Source organism: Pseudochaenichthys georgianus, chromosome 19 (assembly GCF_902827115.2).
Source record: "Pseudochaenichthys georgianus chromosome 19, fPseGeo1.2, whole genome shotgun sequence".
In the NCBI taxonomy this organism is placed as follows: domain Eukaryota; kingdom Metazoa; phylum Chordata; class Actinopteri; order Perciformes; family Channichthyidae; genus Pseudochaenichthys; species Pseudochaenichthys georgianus.
In genome coordinates this window covers 25,628,640-25,651,542 of record NC_047521.1, presented here as the reverse complement: position 1 = coordinate 25,651,542, position 22,903 = coordinate 25,628,640, and the positions used below count along the sequence as shown (strand labels likewise).

Below are 22,903 nucleotides of genomic sequence, written 5' to 3'. Positions count from 1 at the left end.
GTAGTTGTAGTAGTAGCAGCAGCAGTAGTAGTAATAGTAGTAGTAGTATTAGTAGCTGTAGTAGTAGTAGTAGTAGTAGTAGTAGTGGTTGTAGTAGTTGTATTAGTAGCTGTAGTAGTAGTAGTGGTTGTAGTAGTAGTAGTAGTAGTAGTAGTAGTAGTAGTAGTAGTAGCTGTAGTAGTAGTAGTAGTGGTAGTAGTAGTAGTAGTGGTTGTAGTAGTAGTATTAGTAGCTGTAGTAGTAGTAGTAGTAGTAGTAGTAGTAGTAGTAGTAGTAGTGGTTGTAGTAGTAGTATTAGTAGCTGTAGTAGTAGTAGTAGTAATAGTAGTAGTAGTTGTAGTAGTAGTAGTGGTTGTAGTAGTAGTAGTAGTAGTAGTGGTTGTAGTAGTAGTATTAGTAGCTGTAGTAGTAGTAGTGGTTGTAGTTGTAGTAGTAGTAGTGGTTGTAGTAGTAGTATTAGTAGCTGTAGTAGTAGTAGTGGTTGTAGTAGTAGTAGTAGTAGTAGTGGTTGTAGCTCAAGCCGGGGAACAGGGATATGTTTCAACAGTGGTGCTCACCCTGTGGATGATGCCGGCAGCGTGCAGGTGTTTGATCCCACACAGCATCTGATAGAGCAGGTAGGACAGCCGCTCGTGGTCCAGCTCCATCTGGATCACCTGGCAGAGGTTGGCATCCATCAGCTCCATCACCAGATAGCTGCAGGGACACCACAGAAGGGATAAGCTATCCAGAAGAAGCAGGTCGTCGGACACACATGCAGAGAATCCTTCATGCACAGAGAGCAAAGTAAATGCATGTCATGTTCAACAGGGGCAGGAAGAAGCTTAACACAACTGTTCTGGTCCTACCCCCTCTCGCGTACATTTTCCTTGAAAATAAAAGTTTAGGTCATCAGCGTCATATCTTTTCTGACAATATAGTACTACTTAAACACATTGAACATGTAATATAATACGATTCATGTAGTTGGCAAGTTTTTTGAAACCATGGAAACCAGACATTTTACTTGTTTTTTTCACCACAGGGGAAAGGTCAACACTTTTTGACATATCATTGATATTTTCCTGGCATTTGACAAGACTAGTAACTAGACATTTTACTAATACTTTGACCTTTTTACTTTGGAATATTTTTCCAAAGTCATTGAGATGTTAGTCGTGCTTTTAGGACATTAGAAATATTTGAAAATGTCACTAATATTTTCTCACATGTTACATCGTTTTGTTGAAAGACTAATGGATATTTTTGTTGTATTTTGTGACATTGGGGAATTTTTTCAAACCTATTTGCCATTTTTTTTGTATTTTTGTAATAATATATTTATATTTCATGACTGAAAGAACGAGATCGCGGATACAAGCGGCCGAGATGGGTTTTCTCCGCAGGGTGGCTGGTGTCTCCCTTAGGGATAAGGTGAGAAGTTCAGTCATCAGGGAGGGACTCGGAGTTGAGCCGCTCCTCCTCCGCGTCGAAAGGAGCCAGTTGAGGTGGTTCGGGCACCAGTTAGGATGCCACCTAGGCGCCTCCCTAGGGAGGTGTTCCAGGCACGTCCAGCTGGGAAGAGACCAAGGGGTAGACCTAGGACCAGGTGGAGGGATTATATCTTTTCCTGGCCTGGGGGCGCCTTGGGACCCCCCAGTCAGAGCTGGTTGATGAGGGGAAAGGAACGTTTGGGGCTCTCAGCTGGAACTGATACCCCGAGACCCGACCACGGATAAGCGGGAGAAGATGGATGGATGGATATTCTACAAATATATATCTGGACATTTTACAAATATTTTGCTCAATGTTTTGATATTCCCTCGTTGTTTTTTTCAGAGAGAATTTCTAAAATGTTACTAGTTTTCTTTCAAAGATCTTTTTTACATTTTCCGTCAGTCCGGAGAGCCTTACATTTCTCATCCATCCAGATTAATAAAACTAAAGCATGGAAATAAGTGTAAAGCCACATTTTCCTCGACGAGGCAGCACTCGTTTCCCGTGGCATTTAGGAAGTGACAGACTGTAATGTTTCTCCGTCTCAAATCGGTGCTGATGTTATGTTCTCTGGCAGCTGTTACATCATCACGGAGTAAGGAACCTTCAGACGTATTTTTAAACACAAAGACACATTTTGGGGACAGAGCGTAGGACCTCTGCTTGGACGATATCTGTATGTACTCCATGTTTTAGGACAATAATTACCGTTATGTTATCTGTAATACGAGTCTGCATTCAGGTATACAAACAAGCAGCCGAATGGAGTGTTTTCCTCCGTCCTCTAAATGTGTGTTCGCTCTGCAGCCCTCTGGCTAAGATTTGTCCAGTTTCCTTTTTAGCTCCAATCAGGCAGACAGAGTGCTGCACACACACACTCTCACACACACACACACACAATCTCTCAGACACTTACACACACAGAGCTTCTAGAGGATGGCATTAGTCATGTTTGTTCCCGTCATACTCCGCTAAACCATCACTTCCCCCACTTCAGTATTTCCTTCTCTCTGCCATCCCACTTCCACTCATGGACGTCCTGACGACTTCACACACATCGGGAACGCTACCAAATATAGCCTAAAGTTAATGTTAAAAAAGGCCGTGATGCATCGTTTATAAAAGTCGGAGATTACGGAAGAATAATATTAGGCCATAATGCAAAATCTGCACCCCTCGAGAACCACTATTTAGTAGTTTGCATATTAAAGATTGTGTGTCATGGTTTCAGATTTTGTTTTATATCTAATATGGCCGTTTGTCATTGCGGCTTAAAGGGGAGCGTTAAAATCCAAAATGAAACATACTTTCATATTTTTCTTCTTACTTGCTTTCATCATGTGATAAAGTGATAATGGTGGTGGGAGAGCCAATTGAAAACCTAGATTATTTTTGATGACATTTTACTTTTGCTTGTTTGAAGTTTGTTAGGAAATATTGTCAGATTTTTTTTACTACTTAAATGTCGTTTTTTTTTGTGATTATATTTCCGCAAATTAATTTTAGAAATTTTATTTTTGGAGATTATTTATAATATGTTCTTAAATTCTACATCAGGGTATTTTTATGAGATTTTTTTTTATCTTTCTAGAGTTTCACTTTGAATATTTGGGCATTTTAAAATGATTTTTCTTTTAATAATTCTTGAAATGTTACTAATATTTTCTGAAATTTAGAAGTTTGTTTTCCTGATTTTTTTTTTTAAGGCATTTTCCCGAGTCTCTCCGGAAAGCCAAAACCATCCAGTATGTCTTCTATGAAGTCCTTCTCCCTGCACCGTGGGTGTTTCTCAATGTCGAGTAAAGCCGCTATTTCAAGCATACTACGTCATCGAGTGCAGCCGAAGGACTGTTCCAATGTCCAGCATACTTGGAATTCTACCGAGCCCGGCGTACTTCGTAGCGAGAAATCTCGAGGCTGCGCATGTGTAGACTGTGTGTGTGTGTGTGTGTGTGTGTGTGTGTGTGTGTGTGTGTGTGTGTGTGTGTGTGTGTGTTACTAATATACCTTTTTTACATGTGTAGACTCCGCAGTCTTAAAATCCCCACAATGCTTTGCGCACGGACCAATTTCCCCAAATCTGTGGCGGAAAATGTAAGGCGGGGCCCTCTCACATGACGCGCACTTGCTCGCCTGTTCCACTCTTCGTTTTCCGAAAGCCAGGAAGTATTCTTGCCTCGCTTCTGAAGCAAGACGCTCGGAAGACATGTGCTACCAAGCAAGCGTCCTCGACATTGAGAAACCCCCTGTGTGTCTGTAGTAAAGCAGCATCTAACAAACCAACGAGAGACCAGCTGATCCCCTAAAAGTCGGAAAGGTAATCCGAGCCCCCAGCAGGCTGCATTCTGGATCGATATTTGGGCGCAGTAATACTCACACATCTTGGAACTCTTCCAGCGTCTTCTGTGGCGTGAATACATTTAACAGGCCGATTATCTGCAGAAACAAGGAGACAACCGGTTACAAATCTCTGAGAGTGGAGGGACGAGGGAGGAATCTGCAGCAGCCTGAGCATCAATAATGAATATCAGGTCATTTTACGCCTAAAAACACGACATTAAAACACGACATTAAAAGCTGCATGACGGGCCACTGCGGTTATTTACACGATCAGCTGTCGGCATCAAACAAGGACACTGAGGTGCTCTCAAATGGACGCACAAGGACAAGAACGATGATCAAATTGATTTAGTTATCCTCAGGGTACGCTCTGTGTCCTTTATTACCTCTCTCTCAGATCCACTGCTCACATGTACCGTACTTTCCGGACTATAAAGCGCACCGTCATATGAGCCGCAGCAGCTAAATTGTCCGTCTGTCTTGCTCTCGTTCTGTCTCTCGGTTCCACTTTGACTTTGGCGCGCTACCTGTCTCACTCTTTTCCGGCCTCCAGCTTTTCCTGCTGGAGCCGCCGCTTAGAGGTGGCGGGCGCGGACCGGTCCTAGAGCCCGTAGCGTTAAAGGTGGTTAATTGTACCTGTAAAATCCATAGATGTAGGAGGTTCCCTAGTGGCCGTTAGCTGTACACAAAAAATGGGGGGAAAAGTCGCGGCTTATAGTCCGAAAAGTACGGTACTCTTATTTAAAGTCTGAAGCCAGCGTATGCATTTAAACCCAGTTGTAATCCTCTATTCATCGGAGCCAGAGGAATGTAAAATTGTAAAAGTATTTTTAGTTATTTGGGGGGATACTGGGGTTTGTAACAGTTGATCTTTTTTTTTAAAGAAATAATATAAAAGATAAATATATTTTTAAAAAAGGAATGAAATAGATTCATGTAGAAATAAGAAGATTAGGTAAGCGAAAAATAAGATTATATTAACTTCCATTACTTCCTCCTGACTGCTTTTCTTTTCTTTTATTCATGTATTTAACAGGGACAGTGCACATTAATGAACATTCCTGTGAACGTGCCAGAGTTAGCCAAGAGGCTATTAAATAAAACATTTTAAAATATAGAACATTAAAACAAAACAAATAAAACAAAAGAACATGTTCCTCACGAACCAGGTTTTGAGTTTTGATTTAAACAAAGTGAACGTGGTCTGGTCTCTGATTGGAGGTGGGATCGAGTTCCATCGCTGAGCAGCTTTAACAGAACATGAAGACCGACTGAAAGAACTTTTTCTGGGTGGAATAATGCAACCTCCTCTCGCTGCACCTCTTGTTACCCTCGTTGCAGTTGTGCGTGTGTTAATAAACGGTCTAAGAGGAGGTGAGGACCCCCTAGAGGAGGTGAGGACCCCTAGAGGAGGTGAGGACCCCCTAGAGGAGGTGAGGACCCCCTAGAGGAGGTGAGGTAAGGCCGTTGACAATCTTGTAAAAAAGGCAAGCATTTGTTTTATGAGGTTTTCCAGCTTAGCAAGTTGCATCTTTGGAGTATCGGGCAGTGATGCGAAAAAACAGATTTTTTTTGTCCAGTATTTTGAGTATTTGTTTGTACAATGACTCCAGTGGTTTTGTTGTTGTTGTTGTTGTTGTTGTTATTGTTGCATGTGACCAGGTAGTTAAACAGTAGGTGATGTGTGTGATGTTTTTCTTTTTGGCTTTGTTTTGTTTGTCTCCCCTCCCTCCCAAATGTAAAGCGTCTTTCGTTCAAGAAAAGCGCTATAGAAATAAAATGTATTATTAAAAGAAATTAGTCGTATTAACATGAAAAGTTAATAATAGGTCCATTAAAACATGAAATACAAATTATAAAAATACAAAGTTCAATCCATTAAAGGATAAAATAAAATGTGTATTTAAATGAAGTAAAAACGTGCACTTAAAAATACAGCAGAAATGGCCCATTATACGACGATACACAACGTGGAAGTCACCAGATACATAAGATGAGGGAGCAGTTCAAACGTATCCCTAATGGTAAACTGGATGTACAGAAACATAAAATAATTGCAGAGGATAACAGAAGAAGTCTCTCACGTTCTTGTGGTTGACACACTTCATGAGCACCAGCTCCCTGTAGGCGCGCTTGGCGTGAGTTTGGTTCTGGAACGGCCGACTCAGCTTCTTGATGGCGACGTTCCTCTCAAAGTTGTGATCATACGCTGAACTGAGGGAGGAAGGAGAGCAGAATAACATTTAGGTTTTAGCAGCACTTCTATGAAGACCAAGGGATTATTATGTCACACACACATGCCCCTTTCACACCAACGCGGTTCCAGGGCCGGTTCGGAGCTTGAAAAGCACCGGTTTTTTCCTGTTCACACCGCAGCCGCCTCTAAGCTCCGGAATCCGGTTGGTTTCAAGCACCAAAAAGTTGTCAGTCTAGAAGCAAGCACCGTATACGTCACGCTTACGTCGGAGGTGGGGGCAGGGGCGGGATCAACCTCCTGAACAACAACAACAAAAAGCCTGCGTTTTATCCAGACGATTGTAAAGTTGGTAGTAAAGTCGTCCCATTTCTTCCATTTCGTTTCGAGAGATACCTCATTCACACCAACGTGACTCCGGTTCAAGCTCCGTGCTAGAGCTTTTCAGGTTCAGAACCGGTTCTTCGGTTTAGCTCCGGCTCTTTTCACACCGCCGAGAGTCCGACTGGTGCTGCGTCATCGTTTGCGTCATGACGTAACCGTTTGCGTGCTTGCTTCATAAAGCCAAACCGCGCGGAAACCCCTCACAGCTGACAACAACAACAACAACAACAATGGCCGATTGTGCTCCAGCTTCCTCTGCACCTCTTCGGAAGACCAGATTCCCAGCAGGTAGCTGGTCTCTTCAGTCGACCACTGCTGCTTGTCAAGTTTCTTCATCGTTGTGTACAAGCTGGATAAAACGCCGGCTTCTTGTTGTTGTTCAGGAGTTGATCCCGCCCCGGCCCCCGCCTGGACGTAAGCGTGACGTATGCGGTGCTTTTGCTCTGGCCGGACAATTTTTTGGTGCTTGAAACGAACCGGATTCCGGAGCTAAGAGGCTGCTCCGCTGCGGTGTGAACAGGAAAACTCGGTGCTTTTCAAGCTCCAGCTCCGAACCGGCCCTGAAACACCGTTGGAGTGAATGAGGTAAGAGCAAAACCAAAACTAGTAGCGCTTCAATACAATCGGCCATTGTTGTTGTTGTTGTCGTTGTCGTTGTCGTTGTGAGGGGTTTCCGCGCGGTTTGGCTTTATGAAGCAGGCACGTAAACGGTTACGTCATGACGCAAACGATGACGCAGCACCACTCGGGCTCTGGGTGGTGTGAACAGAGCGGGGGCTGAAAATAAAAACCGGTTCCGAACCAGAAAAGCTCGGAGCTAGAACGGGAAAAGCGTTGGTGTGAAAGGGGCAAAAGAGACCGCTTCTCAATGTCGAGTAGGGCTGCTCGCTTATGGCAAAAATCATAATCTCGATTATTTGTGTCAATAATTGTAAATGCGATTATTCATTGACTTTGAAAACATCCATTTATTGGAGAATTTTTTTTAACAGTATGTTTTTAACAGTTGATTACCGTGAACTTTAAGTTTAATTCAACTGAAAAAAAAAAAAAAAAAGTCATAATAATGTTTTTAAAAATCGTTTTATTTCGATTACGTTGTTTTCGTAATCATTGCAAGCCGTAATCGTGATTAAAATACGCAGCCCTAATGTCGAGTATACCTGCTGCAGAGCCACTATTCAAGTATACTATGTCATCGAGTGGCGCCGAATGCTTTAACATGCATTTAAACAGTCCTTCGGCGCCACTCGATGACGTAGTATACTTGAAATAGTGGCTCTGCAGCAGGTTTACTCGACATTGAGAAACGCCCACAGAGACTTTAACTCAGTCTGTGTTTCGTTTCCTATCGTCACTGCAGAAAGGTGATGCTATATAAAAACACATTGAAAGCATTAAGCTGTTTATTACAGGGCAAAACAAGCCGAACATTAAACATAAGACACATTTCAACCATATTTACGGACATTTTCTGTATTTTCCAAACTATCTTCTCTATTTTTGTGTCTCAGTGACTGATGGGAACAACGATTTTAGAAATTGGCTCGGTATCAAACGAGAGCAGCCGGCAGCCATGAGCTCCATCGGAAATGTGGGAGCACTCAGAGTGTTGTTCTGTGGCTGCCAACAGGCTCAGTTTGTCGTTATAAGAGGCTGACAGCATTATGAGAAGGAGCTTGGAGAAAAATACAACTTCATTCTTTACCTTTCGTGTCTCAAGTCCGGCTCAAAGAAAACCTTTTAAAGGTGGGGTGGGTAAGAATGGACAGACGAGCTCCAGTGTGCTAGAATTTGAAAGTACGCAGCCGAAAAAAATCTGTTGAGCAATGTTCAACTTGTGATGCTCCCGATGCTTTCGAAGCTGGCATCAGCCAATCAAATCCCGTTTATGCAAATCTGACAGTACAAGCGCTAGCCAATCAAACCGCTTGTAAGCTGGGAGAACCAGACCGCAGTTCATTTCCTCATATTCCAAACGAGAAATTACGGTAGCAAATCACCCGGTTCTTTACGACCAGAACTATTAACGGGATACAAACCGGAGGAACCAGGCATGGAGGGAGGCGGCAGAGACAGTGGGGGAACTGGTAGGTTTTCGCCTGTTTGGGGAGTTTATATCCAGTTTACTTCGTTTTAACTTTGCTATTGCTTTGTATGTCGGGGGCGGGAGACTCCTGATTGGTTGTTGGTCGCGAGAAATCGCCAAGCCTCAGACACGCCCAGCTTCAAGATGTTTTGATGCCTGTAGTGTAGACGGGCCGTAAGTCCCTACAATTATATATGAAGGAATAAACAAACGTAAAAGCTAACAAAATAGACAAAACACAATCTTACCACGTAGTATTTTTCTACGTTGTTTCGAGTTTGCGGAGTTAGTCAGTCTGTTATCATGCAGCCGTATTAAGAGATCATCATTACGACAACTAATGAAGACGTTGAAATCCATATGAAAACTGATGAAATGCTGATGATGGAGAAAGTGGATCTTGAGTTTATTCGGGCTAGTTGTTAGAGTGTCAAAGAAAGCCTTTTTAATTGTGAATTTCAAATAGTTTTGGCCTACAGGATTTCTATCCGCTATATTCACAATAAGTCCCTAAAATGAAACAAAGGAACAAACGAACGTAAAAGCTAACAAAATAGACAAAACAATCTTACTACATAGTTATTTTCTACGTTTTTACAACCACATCTCAAAGAGATCATGACCGAAAGAACGAGATACAAGCGGCCGAGATGGGTTTTCTCCGCCGGGTGGCTGGCGTCTCCCTTAGGGATAAGGTGAGAAGTTCAGTCATCCGGGAGGGACTCGGAGTTGAACCTCCTTCGCATCGAAAGGAGCCAGTTGAGGTGGTTCGGGCACCTAATAAGGATGCCACCTGGGCGCCTCTCTAGGGAGGTGTTCCAGGCACGTCCAGCTGGGAAGAGACCGAGGGGTAGACCTAGGACCAGGTGGAGGGATTATATCTCTTCTGGCCTGGGAGCGCCTTGGGACCCCCCAGTCAGAGCTGGTGGATGAGGGGAAAGGAACGTTTGGGGCTCTCTGCTGGAACTGATACCCCCGAGACCCGACCACGGATAAGAGGAGAAGGTGGATGGATGGATCTCAAAGAGTTTGCCTAGTTATTCCGTCAGTTATCAAGAGATCATCTCCAAGACAACTGAGCAAACATCAGCCACTAAGGAAGACCATGAAAACGTCGTCGTAGTAACTCACCAGACGATGCCCTGCGCTCCGGATCCGATGGGTCTGAGGTTCTGGTAGCGTTTTAAAACCATGAACGTTGAATCTCCCACATCTATACTGTAGTACTCCTTCTCACGCTTGTTCCTGTTCATCATGAAGCCGTGGACAAACCACTGGGCATCCAAGTGGAGCTCTCCTCTGGAAAACCTGCAGCGCGTAGAGAGAGAGAAACAAATGTCATTTATGCAACTTTTTAAAAATCATATTTCACTGGATATCAACGCTGAACTAAAGCGAGGGAATGAATGAATTTCACTGATATCTTTTGACATTTCACATCGTTTTTTTTTAAAGATTACTGGATGCTTTTATTTTTATTTTGTGATGTTTTACATTGGGGAAGTTTTGGATATTCTACAAATATATATCTGGTAGGGGTGTAACGGTACACGTACCCGTACCGAAATTATTCGATTACAAACGCCAAATATCCTTATGTTGCCATGGTAGCAAAGCGCTACCTGGCTGTATCTGCTACCTCTGTCCCTAGCGAGAGGGTGTTCTCCACAGCAGGAGACATTGCTAGTGCCAGCAGATCTGCCCTTTCGGCAGCCATGTGGACAAGTTCATCTTTCTTTAGAACAACATGAGAATACAATGACAAGCAAGTCATAATGTCAAGCTGGCTGCTCAGGTACTACAGTTCAAATACAGATTATTTCAGTTCATCGAAATGCTGCACCTTAATGTTTATTTTATTATATTTTGTATTTATTTGAGTGAATATTCACAGTTTAATAATAATAAAAAAATATATATATATATGTTTTGTGGAAAAAAATTCTGCTGTACCGAAAACGTACCGAACCGAACCGTGACCAAAAAACCGAGGTACGTACCGAACCGAAATGTTTGTGAACCGTTACACCCCTAGTGTCTGGACATTTTACTAATATTTAAAAAACATTTTACTCACATTTTCCAATATTTCCCAGTTGGTTTTGTTCATAAACAAAATTGTAGTCGTTTTTATATTTAGATCTTATTGTGCATTATTTTATAAAGCATGTTTCCAAATCAGCAGACATCTAAGCGTCCTGCCAGTGTTCAACAGCAGCCAATAACATTTTGATAAGTGCTCCGACTGTAGATGTATCCGTCAAAGAGACGGCTGTCTGGCTCGGGAGCAGCTAATTACCTTCAACACTTCACTTAGTTCATTTATTAAACACTTCCAGGATTGGTTTAATGAGGCGACCTTTTGTAATTAATTTGAAACACCGTTATGCAAAGCTTTTAATACTCATTTTAGTCTCGGCAGCGACCTTATTATGTTAATTACTTTGAGCGAATGAAATCCTGTTGATTACCAAGTGTGTGTGTGTGTGTGTGTGTGTGTGTGTGTGTGTGTGTGTTCCTCGCTTTCTCACCGAGGGTTGAATATGAAGACAGTTAAAACACTCTTGTCTGAACATGTTATTGAGATGTCGTCGTCATGCGTCGCTGTGATTGGTTCAGCTGTTTCAGAGCAGTGATATGACTGGCTTAGACAATGCTATAATAACCAGCTCCTCCCGTGTATATTCAACTTGATAAAGCGGTATTGCATTCAGAGCCTTTGCCCCTACATGAACCAAAACAGCAGGTTTGTTTGGAGACACTCACACCGTCAGTGCGGCAAAGATCTCAACGACTTGGTGTCCTACATCTGCTTTGCTCAATCAGCTCAAACACTGCAGGGAAAAACTGACACGTTGGGGATTTTGGAGCCTCCATTTCTTGTCTGACGCTTTTATTCAGAGACTCACAATAAGGTGTGTGTGTGTGTGTGTGTGTGTGTGTGTGTGTGTGTGTGTGTGTGTGTGTGTGTGTGTGTGTGTGTGTGTGTGTGTGTGTGTGTGTGTGTGAAAAAAAAAAGTTAATAATAATAATAAAAAAATAATCGTTATATTTCGATTACGTTGTTTTCGTTGCAAGCCATAATCGTAATTGCGATTAAAATACGATTAATTGAACAGCCCGACCATGAAGACTTTTATGAATCTTACTGGATCATGCGTGCGATGGTACAGTATGCATGCAACCGGCTATAATGACTTCCATATCCAAAGGTCTGTGATGGAGGACGCAGGAAGCTGGCTTTAATGCTGAAGACGGGGATCATTAGTGGAATTTGGAGCATTTCGCTGAGGAGGTCAGCTTCGTGACGATAGCTGTACGCTGACCCCCCCCCCCCCCATCGACCCCTGGATATCTCTGACTACCACGTTTTCTTTCAGTATCCATTAGCTTCTCTTTATCTTTGCTATCCTCTCTGACTTCCTATTCTTGGGGAGCCGCTCCTTCCTTCAGACTTTCGCTCTTCACTTCCTTTTAAATATGGAGTTTTTCCATCGTTTCATATCAAGAACTTCTATCAAGTTGGTTCTATAGATTAATACACAAATATAACAAATGAAAACAGAACCACAACTACATCTACAGCGTCAGGAAACTGATCACATTGAACTGCCTTCTCTTCGTCTTGTGTTTTTGTAACCTTTCTCTTTCCTCTCATCTCCTCTCCGCTGCCTTCTTCTCTTTGACTTTGATCATAACGTTATCTTCTGTTAGCGCAGGGGGACCTTATCAACCGTCCGCAGCAGAGACACACTGTGCAGACATCCAGGGATTATTAAAAGCTCCACGGAGGACCCTGAACTCCTCTCTTATCTTACAGCGAGAGACGCGAAAGGCACTCGGCGAGAGTTCTAGACCAGAAAACAAGGTTTGTGGACTAATGCTCGTAATGTGGAAGCAGAATGAGTTACCTGCAGTGCTTCCGCCAGACCAGGGCTGAGAGGGCGTCCACCCCGAGGGGGGGGGGGGTGATGCCACGTCGTGTCACGTGACTTGAATTTTGAATTGAGCCGTCCCTTATAGATAGAGGGTGTTTCTCAATGTCGAGTAAAGCTGCTGCAGAGCCACTGCAGGAATCCTGAAGTCAAATGTAAAACCTTTTAAGAGCCTTTCCATACATTTATGGACACTTTGCTAATATTCTGCTTTTTGGAATAGCTTCAGTCCTCCAAATGAATCTAAAAAGGAGGCGTTCAGGGACAGGGCTGAGCGTAGGTCACTCAGCCCGAAACAGTATAGCTATGCGAGTAAAATATTTTGAGGCGTTAAGCTAACGACAGAAGTGCCAACGATGAAGGACGTTTTAAAGCAGTCTGCGAAGTTGTCTCACCTCTGATGTAGAAGTTAAACTTCTACATTTAAAACAGACCGTCTTCAAGTTAGCCAGTGAGATACTTAAAAACTATTTGATGTAATTTTCGCTAAATTGATTTATCAACTTTTAATACCTGTTAAGACCCGCGGACCCCCTGCACTATTTCAAGTATACTACGTCATCGAGTGGCGCCGAAGGACTGTTTAAATGCCCAGCATACATGCTACCAAGCAAGCCTCCTCGACATTGAGACACAGCCACTATCTCTTTACGTATGCACACACACACTTTTGAATTGCGCCGTCCCTCCCTTGTACTATCTCTTTACGTCTCCCTGCCGACAGGGACACTCCTCCTGGCACGGTCCTTGGAAGACGCGGCGGTGTTTTTGTTCCGTCACAGGAACGCGCTTTGCTGGCGGCGAAAAAGAATCCCACCACAATTATTCGTATTTTAATCGCAATTAAGATTTTGGCTTGCAACGGTTATGAAAACATAATCGAAAATAAAAAGACTTTTTTTTTTTATCATTATTTATTAAAAAAATAATTAAATATATATATATATATATATTATTTTTATTTTTTTATAAATTGAATTATACTTAAGGTTCAGGGTAATAAACTGTTAAAAAAATTCTACACATTTTCTTTTCCAATAAATTGATGTTTTCAAAGTAAATGGATAATCGTTTTTAATAATCGTGATATCAATTATTGACCCAAATAATCGAGATTATGATTTTTGCCATAATCGAGCGGCCCTATGTCTTTGTCCTTTTTCCTTTTCGTCATTTCAAGCGATAAAAACCGGTGTCTAAAATCTAGTAAGAGAATACAAAAATGTCCACACTAGTTTCTAAAAATCCGAGGTGATGTCCTTAAAACCCAAGGACACTCACCTTGATACAATAAAAACATAGATGCAAGAAGACCTCCACATTTGAGAGGCTTAAGACAGAATTTCGGCGCCTTTTGCATAAAAAAAGAACTAAATATCTGCAATCATTTTTCTATCAACAAAAACATTAGTGGACCAATCGCCGAAGCTGTAGCCAGACCCTAAGAATTGATTTGCACGATTACGCCTGCTATATTAACTCTATACATAATGTCCCTATACATCCATATTACTCGAGTCTAATGGTGCATATCATCAAATCCTCAGAGCAGCGGCAAAAATGTCAACTCCTTATGCCGCCGGTATCTGACTGCAAGCAGACCAGAAGTAACATGGAGGGGCTTCCCTGAGGCTTTTCAGCAAATGTCATTCAGGAAATCAAATATAAGCCGCAGTGGAGAGAGTGTGTGTGCTCTACCAGGCCTATTTAAACACTGCAGTGTGTGTGTGTGTATGTGTATGTGTATGTGTATGTGTATGTGTATGTGTATGTGTATGTGTATGTGTATGTGTATGTGTATGTGTATGTGTGTGTGTGTGTGTGTGTGTGTGTGTGTGTGGGCTGCTCAATCAATCGTATTTTAAATCGCGATTACGATTATGGCTTGCAACGATTACGAAAATACCGTAATCGAAATAAAACGATTTTTTTTTTTTTTTTTCCCTATATATATATTTTTTTTTTTTTGGTTTTTCAGTTGAATTAAACTTAAAGTTCAGGGTAATCAACTGTTAAAAACATACTGTTCAAAACGTATTCTCCAATAAATGGATGTTTCCAAAGTCAATGAATAATCGCATTTACAATTATTGACCCAAATAATCGAGATTATTGATTTTTGCCATTGATGTGTGTGTGTGTGTGTGTGTGTGTGTGTGTGTGTGTGTGTGTGTGTGTGTGTGTGTGTGTGTGTGTGTGTGTGAGCTGATGTTAGGCTCCTGTTTGGAGGCAGAGCTGCAGACATTGAGGTGGATGTGAGACTGCAGGATCTATGGCTGAATGGGGTAACGGAGCTGAGCGATTTGACAGTGTGTGACAGTGTGTGAGAGTGTGTGTGACAGTGTGTGAGAGTGTGTGACAGTGTGTGAGAGTGTGTGAGCCACATTCGACTGTTAGAGGAGGAGAGAATACAGCCAGGTCGCACGCAGAGTGAATGAGTGAAAGCTGTGTGACGGTTATCGAGTGAGTTCTGCAGGTTTATGCAAAGACGTACAGAAATAGAAGATAGGAGAATAATTGGACAATTGGCAACTAATCGTTTCTGCCTGCATAGCGTGGGCAGCAAAAACTAATTAGTTGGTAGACGGACAAAATAAAAACCCATTTTTGTCACTTTAAAAGTAATTTTGCAACAATAGCAAATATCACTGTTTCCGGGTTCCTAAACGTGGAGATGATCCTGATGTTCTCTGTTTTATATCATAGTATACTAGGGGTTTCACCAACTAATCGACTACCTTTACCACTAGTCGGCGCTGTAGGCCCTAGTCAACTATTCGTGAAAAAAATGGAGGTAAACGAGGTGCTGCAAAATGCTCCAAAACTTGTCCGACATTCTTATGTATGGCAGTACTTCAACAAAGATGTAACCAACTCCACAGTGAAGTGTCAGTTGTGTACAGCTGTACTGAAGTACCACACAAAAACATCTGCTATGCGCAACCATCTGAAGATGAGACACCCGCTGCCGACAGCTAGGACTAGCAGTAATGCTAGCGCCAGTGAGCAACGGGCCGGCGTCAGCACAGGACAGAGGCAGACGAGCAGCAAAATAAAACGGGTCTACAGTGATGCGGATGATGAGCTACGGGATTACTGCCAGCGGACACCGCATATCCCCACAGTGAATAACACACTGGAGGGGTGGGCAGAAAACGCGCTGGCTATTCCAGCCACAGGCACCCCGAGCGAGGAGCTACCTGGCTATTCCAGCCACAGGCACCCCGAGTGAGGAGCTACCTGGCTATTCCAGCCACAGGCACCCCGAGTGAGGAGCTACCTGGCTATTCCAGCCACAGGCACCCCGAGTGAGGAGCTACCTGGCTATTCCAGCCACCGGCACCCCGAGCGAGGAGCTACCTGGCTATTCCAGCCACAGGCACCCCGAGCGAGGAGCTACCTGGCTATTCCAGCCACAGGCACCCCGAGCGAGGAGCTACCTGGCTATTCCAGCCACAGGCACCCCGAGTGAGGAGCTACCTGGCTATTCCAGCCACCGGCACCCCGAGTGAGAGGGTTTTTTCCCTGGCAGGCAACACTGTCACCCGAAAGCGGTCAAGCCTCCTTCCCTCACGTGTCGATGCGTTGGTGTTCCTCAACGCAAACCAAACATCTGGAAAGGTGGACGTTATCGTGGAGGACAGCGAGTAAAGTGTTGCGCACTGGATTTACGTGGTATTTCAGTAAACAGAGTTTTTTGCTGTCGATTTTGGTGAGTCCAGTTACTGTTTGTTATTTACTCAGCCATGTAACACAAATGAAAATGCAGTGTTTAATGTAACTGTATGAGTTCCAATATAAAATACAGTTGTACACCTCTCTGTGTGTGTCTTTATTATGACGTAACGACTAGTCGACTGCCATTTCGAAAAACGTGTCGACTAGTAAATATTGGTAGTTGTGAAACCCCTATAGTATACTAAAGACAAGATCTGGAGTGACCAAATAAGAAATGTAAAGGCTTTGTTTGGACTTCCAGATGCAGATTTATCCACAATAAAATGATGGTAAGTTGCATCCCTAGGCCGGACACCTTCAGGGGTTGGCATCAGGTCATTCTTATCAAAATCACAGCAAGGCATCAAACTGAAGCTTCACCACAGACGCCACTTATGTCACAGTTTGTGACTCTTACGGCCCGTCCACACTACAGCGTCCACAACTCCAATCTGCCCATTCACTTTCAATGGGGTGACGTCCCGTTGCCTCGCTTTTTCACCGAACTGAATTGTGGGTAGCAGAGCGGTCCGTCTCCGCCGGAGTAGCCAGCGCTAGCCAATCAAATCCCGTTTCTGAAAATCTGACAGCTGAAGCCGTAGCCAATCAAACCGCGTCTAAGCTGGGAGAGATATCCCGCCGTTCATTTCTATATTTCAAAAAAAGTCGGAGGAGAAACTAATTATCGCCTTGGTTTTGTATGACCAGACCCTCTTCACCTACCGGGATACAAACCGGAGGAACCAGCATGGAGGGAGGTGGCAGAGACAGTGGGTGAAACTGGTAGGTTTTCGCCTGTTTGGGGAGTTTATATATATATATATTGCTCCCATACAATCCCCGGGGGTTTTTTGCTTTGTATGTCGGGGGCGGGAGATTCATGTGATTGGTTGTTGGCCGTGTTGCTTGAATAAAATCCCCAAGCTCCAGACACGCCCAGCTGCAAGCTATTTTTGGAGCTGTAGTGTGGACGCTCCGTTACAACCTCAGACCCAGTGCCTGGATACGGGTCCAGGTTCCTGCCGTGCGGACTGAGGCTGGAGAAAGGAGTCTTTTTCATTACGGTCCTTGGTCTTGGAACGACCTTCAATCACCTTCACACTGAGGGCACTTGTCCCAATAGCATGCTTTAGATTGAAGTTCTCTGAGGTCCTTTCCACCAGCGGCTCTTGCAGTAATAAGTAGCCCCTTTCTTACTGTCCTGATGTGCTCAATGTAGGGACTGCTTTTCATCTTTTGTTTTCTTAGTTATGTTCTCTGTATTTTATATGTTTGTGTTATGTGTAACGTTGCTGCCTTCTTGGCCAGGTCAGCATTGCAAGTGAGATTCTATCTCAATGCTTTTATCTGGTTAAATAAAAATAAAAAAACAGTTGTTAAAAACCACCGTGTGATGTGAAGAAATATCGTCTGATACTCAAACAGATAACTGTCACAAAGTGTCAGACATGGCTTTTGTCTCGATTAACAGCTGTCCGTCCGTCTGTCCGTCTGTCGTCAGGTATCACAAATCAGCTCTTCTCTGAATGTAGAGACTTTCCTGACCAGGTTCAAGACGAGTCCACCGGCAATATGTCGTAGCTGTTATCGTGGAGCTGCTCACATTCAGCTTACGTAATGGCTGCTGATGATAGTAGCTCGTAAGGGCCATTCTGTGCCAGACGTCGGTACCATTAAATACACTAAACCACATGTAGTTACAGATTGTCTAAAGGGGCTATTTAAGCTCAAACCTCCTCCGATCTGATAACCTGAGAAGCCAGCTTCACACACAGCCATCCACTGAAAGAACCGTATCTCGCTCATCGTGCTTCACAATCACTCAGATCCAATACGCCGGCATCTCCAGAGTTTAATCACTTGAATAACCGTGAAATGGAGAAAAGCAAATCAAGATCAACTCAGTGGGCATCGACAGTTTAACAAAGAAGTAGATCCAGGCATGCAATCGGCCGTTTACCCAGTTTGCAGAAAATCAAACATAACGTACAAACTGAACTCAGCTTGCTCGTCTTTAAAACGATAGCTGCTAGAGGTGTTGGCGCAAAACATACATTTGCACAAGCACAGAAAAACAAGCAATGTTATAACACACACACACACACACACACACACACGGATCTGAACACCATCCAAAAGGTGTGGAAAGAGGCGACCGAGTGTTTGAACTGTGGCACGCTGCCGTTTCATTTCATCAGCACATGCCACGGTGTGCTCCGTCTTTAAATCGAATACAGACTACACCCTAAGAGGCAGAATATAGTATGCAACCGTGAGTCAAATAAACCTGTTCATGGCGTTTCCATACAAAGAGGTGGACATTCAACTGTGGTACAGCCATTAAGATAAAAGAACCCAATATTGACAAAGGATCAACATCTCTCAGTATCGAATATCTCCAGATATGACTGTGGTAGTCATGTGGTCTCGTAATCCCATCTCTACCTTTCGGTGCGGGAATCAGATTTCTCGGGATTGACCGCTGCTGTTCTCTTGGCAGGTTGTTCAGAAAGCCTCGCCCCCACTGTGTGTGCAGTGCATTCTGGGAGATGCTACACCCGAACATGTTAAGGCCCAGACACACCAAACTGACCAAAAAGGTGTCGGCACGGCTGAAAAGACACGACGGTGCGGGACACACCGATCTGAGTGGGGCGACACGACGCTCATCGACGGCCAGACATCTATCGACGGCCAAAATCGGCCTTTAGATAGATGATGCAAAAACACCCGTCTCACACACACACACACACACACACACACAGAAGCTGCAACATCACATACCTTTGATCAGACTATTTGAATAAAGACAGTTAATAACGTCTCTGATTATTTGATGGATTAAAAACTCCACATTTGATTCGCTGGCTTTATAAGCCAAGTTACTTTACTGTTAAGATAGAGGCAGTCACTGTATGAAAAACAATATTACGCAAGGAAGAATAGTCCCATTTAGCTTCCATTTTGCATTACCATCCCATTAAACAACATAAACAGACTGCAGCATTGCATACTAGGGGTGGAACGGTATCCGCATACGCCTTTTTTTACGAGTGGAAAAAAGTCTGTCACTCAGGGCAGTATCCACTACACTATATATACTCCAGGGGGCGGTATTGCGCCTAGAAGCTGTTTGCCAGCCGCCCTTAAACAACAAATGAAGAACAAGAAGAAACACAACGAACAAAATCCAAGAAGAAAAGTTAGTATTCTTTCACACACACATACGGGTATTGGGCCGAGTGCGACACCGTACTTCCGGTATGCGCCATTTCAGGCGAGGTGCAAGCAGAATATCATAGTCTATTGCCTTAATCAATATCTAGTCAACTCTAAAATACCACTTAAATGCAATGGCATGATAATATTATTGTGACAAGTGGGGTATTCACCTGGTGTTTCCAGAAATTAGACGTAGATGCAGCCAAAATCGACGAAATGCAGCGATTTCTTCGGTCGTTAATTCAGAGGGAAAAAAACTAGTGTGCTCTGCCTGGCTACTTTAGCTAGCTGTTTACATTAGCTATTAGCACCTCGAGGAAAATGGCGTATTTATATATATATATATATGGCGCGCGTTGCATTGTGGGTAGCTCGTGACGTCACTGTGTGCGAAAGAATGGCGAGTTCAGATAACACACAGGAGCTAGAACCCACCTGCTTCTTTTAAATCAGCTGTGTGGGAACATTTCGGGTTCCCTGTGGACTACAATAACGATGAAGTGCGAGTGGTGGATCGGACGAGGACGGTGTGTCGGCGTTGTTCGATAGCGGTGCGGTATGCTAATGGCAACACACGCCAAACATGCTAAATCATATCAGAAGGCAGTTCAACAGCTGATCCCCGCTGTTTTTAAGAAGCCAATAGACATGAGAGCCGAGAGACCAAAATAAATAACGGAAGCTTTTGGCATATGTTTTTCAACGACTTTGCGCTCTGGAAACACTTTCTTATTATTTATGATGTAATATCTTCAAGACATTCTTTTTAGTTTTACAGCTTGATGAAACCTTTTAGTTTGACATCAGCCATTATAGATAATATGGCCATCTGAGTGTGTGCGGTACTGTTTGTGGTTTGTTTTTAACTGTTTAATACAGTTAATAATTCAAAATGTTGGAGTTCCTTATTTTTAACCGTTACACCCCTATTGCATACGGCCAAATATTGATCTGCTTCGTGTTGCTATTGAACTAGCAGAGATGCTGCAACAGTATAAAACCAATGTTAATCCACCTATGCTTCTTTTACAGTGCAGGAATTGAATTTACCCAGCTAACAAGCTAACAGGAATGTATTTAACTTCATATCACAGCAGTAAATATCCTGCATATCCTAATAGCTTAAACACAGGAAAGGATGTTTGTTTACAAAGGGGGTGTTGTTGTCTTTAGGTGACAAACAGGAGGTCACCGCTTTTTAATTACACATGTAACTTGTTGTTCTGTGACTGGCGAAACCACCACAGTTTACAGTGTAAACCAGTGTGTTAAATGGATTCACTGGTGGATTCCCAGTCTGGTTACCTGCTAATTTCTATGTGTATTGCATTTACACCTATTTACAGTAACATGTATGAGACAAATGTGTGTGTTATGGGGCCAAAAGTGTTGATAATAGCATAACAAATATGTCTCACAAGGAGAAAAAACGCATCAATATATAAATGTACATTTGAAATGAACTGTTAAATTCATAAACATGTTGAACAAATGCAAGAACTACATGCTTTCTTTACTTTTTTAACACAAACTAGAATAAATAAATAAAAAAACAATGATATAAATATTATTATACATCAACATAACAATAATAATGATAAAGAAAATTAAAAACCACAATGTCCACTTACATTATTTATGTTGTTTTGAGTTTTCTCTTTTAAATGATGTGTAACTGTCAACATTATGTATATTATGTATATGTTATTAATTTAACTATGACTTTTTTATTGTAACTTTGTTTTATATATTATTAGTTCTTCTTCTTCTTTTGGGGGTTTTACATTTGTGTAATGTCTTTTGCTGAAAAAAACGAAATGCCAATACAAATATTTAAATATATTCAAGTGAGTTAACGATTACTGCGAAGGATAACGCTGATTAATGCTAATGCCTATAATACATTAATATTATAATAATAATAATAAAACACGTAGCCTCTCTCAGTCTGGTTGCCTTTTACCAGTTAGGCCAGACCTGCTGTTGTGGTTGCCATGTATATCGTAATAACACCTATCTACAGTAACATGTGCGAGACAAATGCACGTGTTACCATCCCAAAAATGTTGATGAAACCACCCCAAACATGTCTAATGTGAAGAAAAACCCCACATGGAGCTCACCCCTCTCCGTTCGATTCCAACAGCCGCAGTCAGCGCTTGCAGGTCGGACACAATCCGGACGGTTTCCCCTTGTGTGTGTGGAGGAAAAAACAGCTCTTTTTAATCCTTTTTTTCCAGATACACTCCCGTTTTCCTCACACTAGCATGCCAGGGTCATGGCAGAAAAACATGTGTAGCTTCTGGGTAACCTAATCGTTGTGCTTCCGTGACAGTTTCTGCCATTTCATACCAACGTCGTCGAAACCTTGCGATGTTTCCTGCTGCACAATGAGGAGCAGGGGTGCGTTCAAGACACACTGCGCGTTCCCGGGAAAACCGGAAGCGACGGTTTTGCAACGTTTTGAAGTGACACCGAAAGCATAACAACTATTTTACTTTTTAACTGTCTTTATACATATACATTGTATTTACAAAATTAACAACCAAATACACACATATTTAATACATGATTACACGGGATTTAGTCCACTATCAGAAACCGGTAGCGACGGTTTTGCAATGTTTTGAAATGACACCGAAAACTTTACTTAACTTTATTTTTACATTTAGATATTGTATACAAAAAAACAACCAAATACTCACATATTTAACACATAAATGCACGGGATTTAGTCCACTATCAGCAGCTAAAACCCTCTTTAACTGTGCAATATGGTGATTTATTAGTATTAAAATATATTAAACTGGATTGTACAGTGAGAGAGGGTTTATATTTATATATTTGATATTATATTTTTGAAGAGGCATCCATTTCAATCATCCTGCAAAGAAGGGAGACACATGGCTTGAGAGGTAAGCACATTTAAGTTCAAAAAACAATTGTTTGCCCTCCAAAGTAAAATGTATATGATCAAGGTTTTTTGATTGGATTGCTGTGTTTGAACAATTTAGACAGCTTTGAAAACAGTTCACACGTGTGTTAGTGCTTTAGTAAGCTACACCATGAGTCTATACAGTTAGCATGATGCTAGCTCAAAACAGCTGGGGGATGCATTATTTTCAAAATGGTGGGCTTATGATTATTTACTATATATTACTTAATTGTATTTTATTGTTATTGTACATTGTATTCTTACATTTGATCACTAAAACTATGTGACATTCTTAATTTTAGACCAAAATCCATCATGCCACGCAAATACAAAAGGAAGACAGACAGGGTTTCCACTCCTCTTGAGGAGTTGGAAAGAGCAGTGAAAGAGGTGCAACAGGGGAAGACCATACGTCAGGTTGGAAAGGAGATGAAGATCTGCAGGATGACCATAAAAAGATATATGGATAAGAAAAAAATAGGAGAAGTAACAAAGCCAGGCTATGAAAGAACAGCAGTCGCCAAACGAGTCTTCAATGAGAACATGGAGAAAGAGCTGGCTGACCATATTAAGACTAGCAGCAATGTTTCATGGCATAGGTGTCGTGAAAT

General features: G+C 42.4%; 1 protein-coding gene across 1 annotated transcript in view; it reads right to left on the bottom strand.

Moving 5' to 3' along the window:
* mapk8b (mitogen-activated protein kinase 8b) overlaps positions 1-21,773 on the bottom strand; it is a 43,403-nt gene extending 21,630 nt beyond the window's left edge. The window contains 5 exon segments of the mRNA XM_034106698.2: positions 558-696; positions 3,854-3,912; positions 5,901-6,030; positions 9,615-9,791; positions 21,481-21,773. Coding sequence (XP_033962589.1) covers positions 558-696; positions 3,854-3,912; positions 5,901-6,030; positions 9,615-9,739 — 453 coding nt within the window. The 5' untranslated portion in view covers positions 9,740-9,791; positions 21,481-21,773.
* Between the last annotated feature and the right edge of the window lie 1,130 nt (positions 21,774-22,903).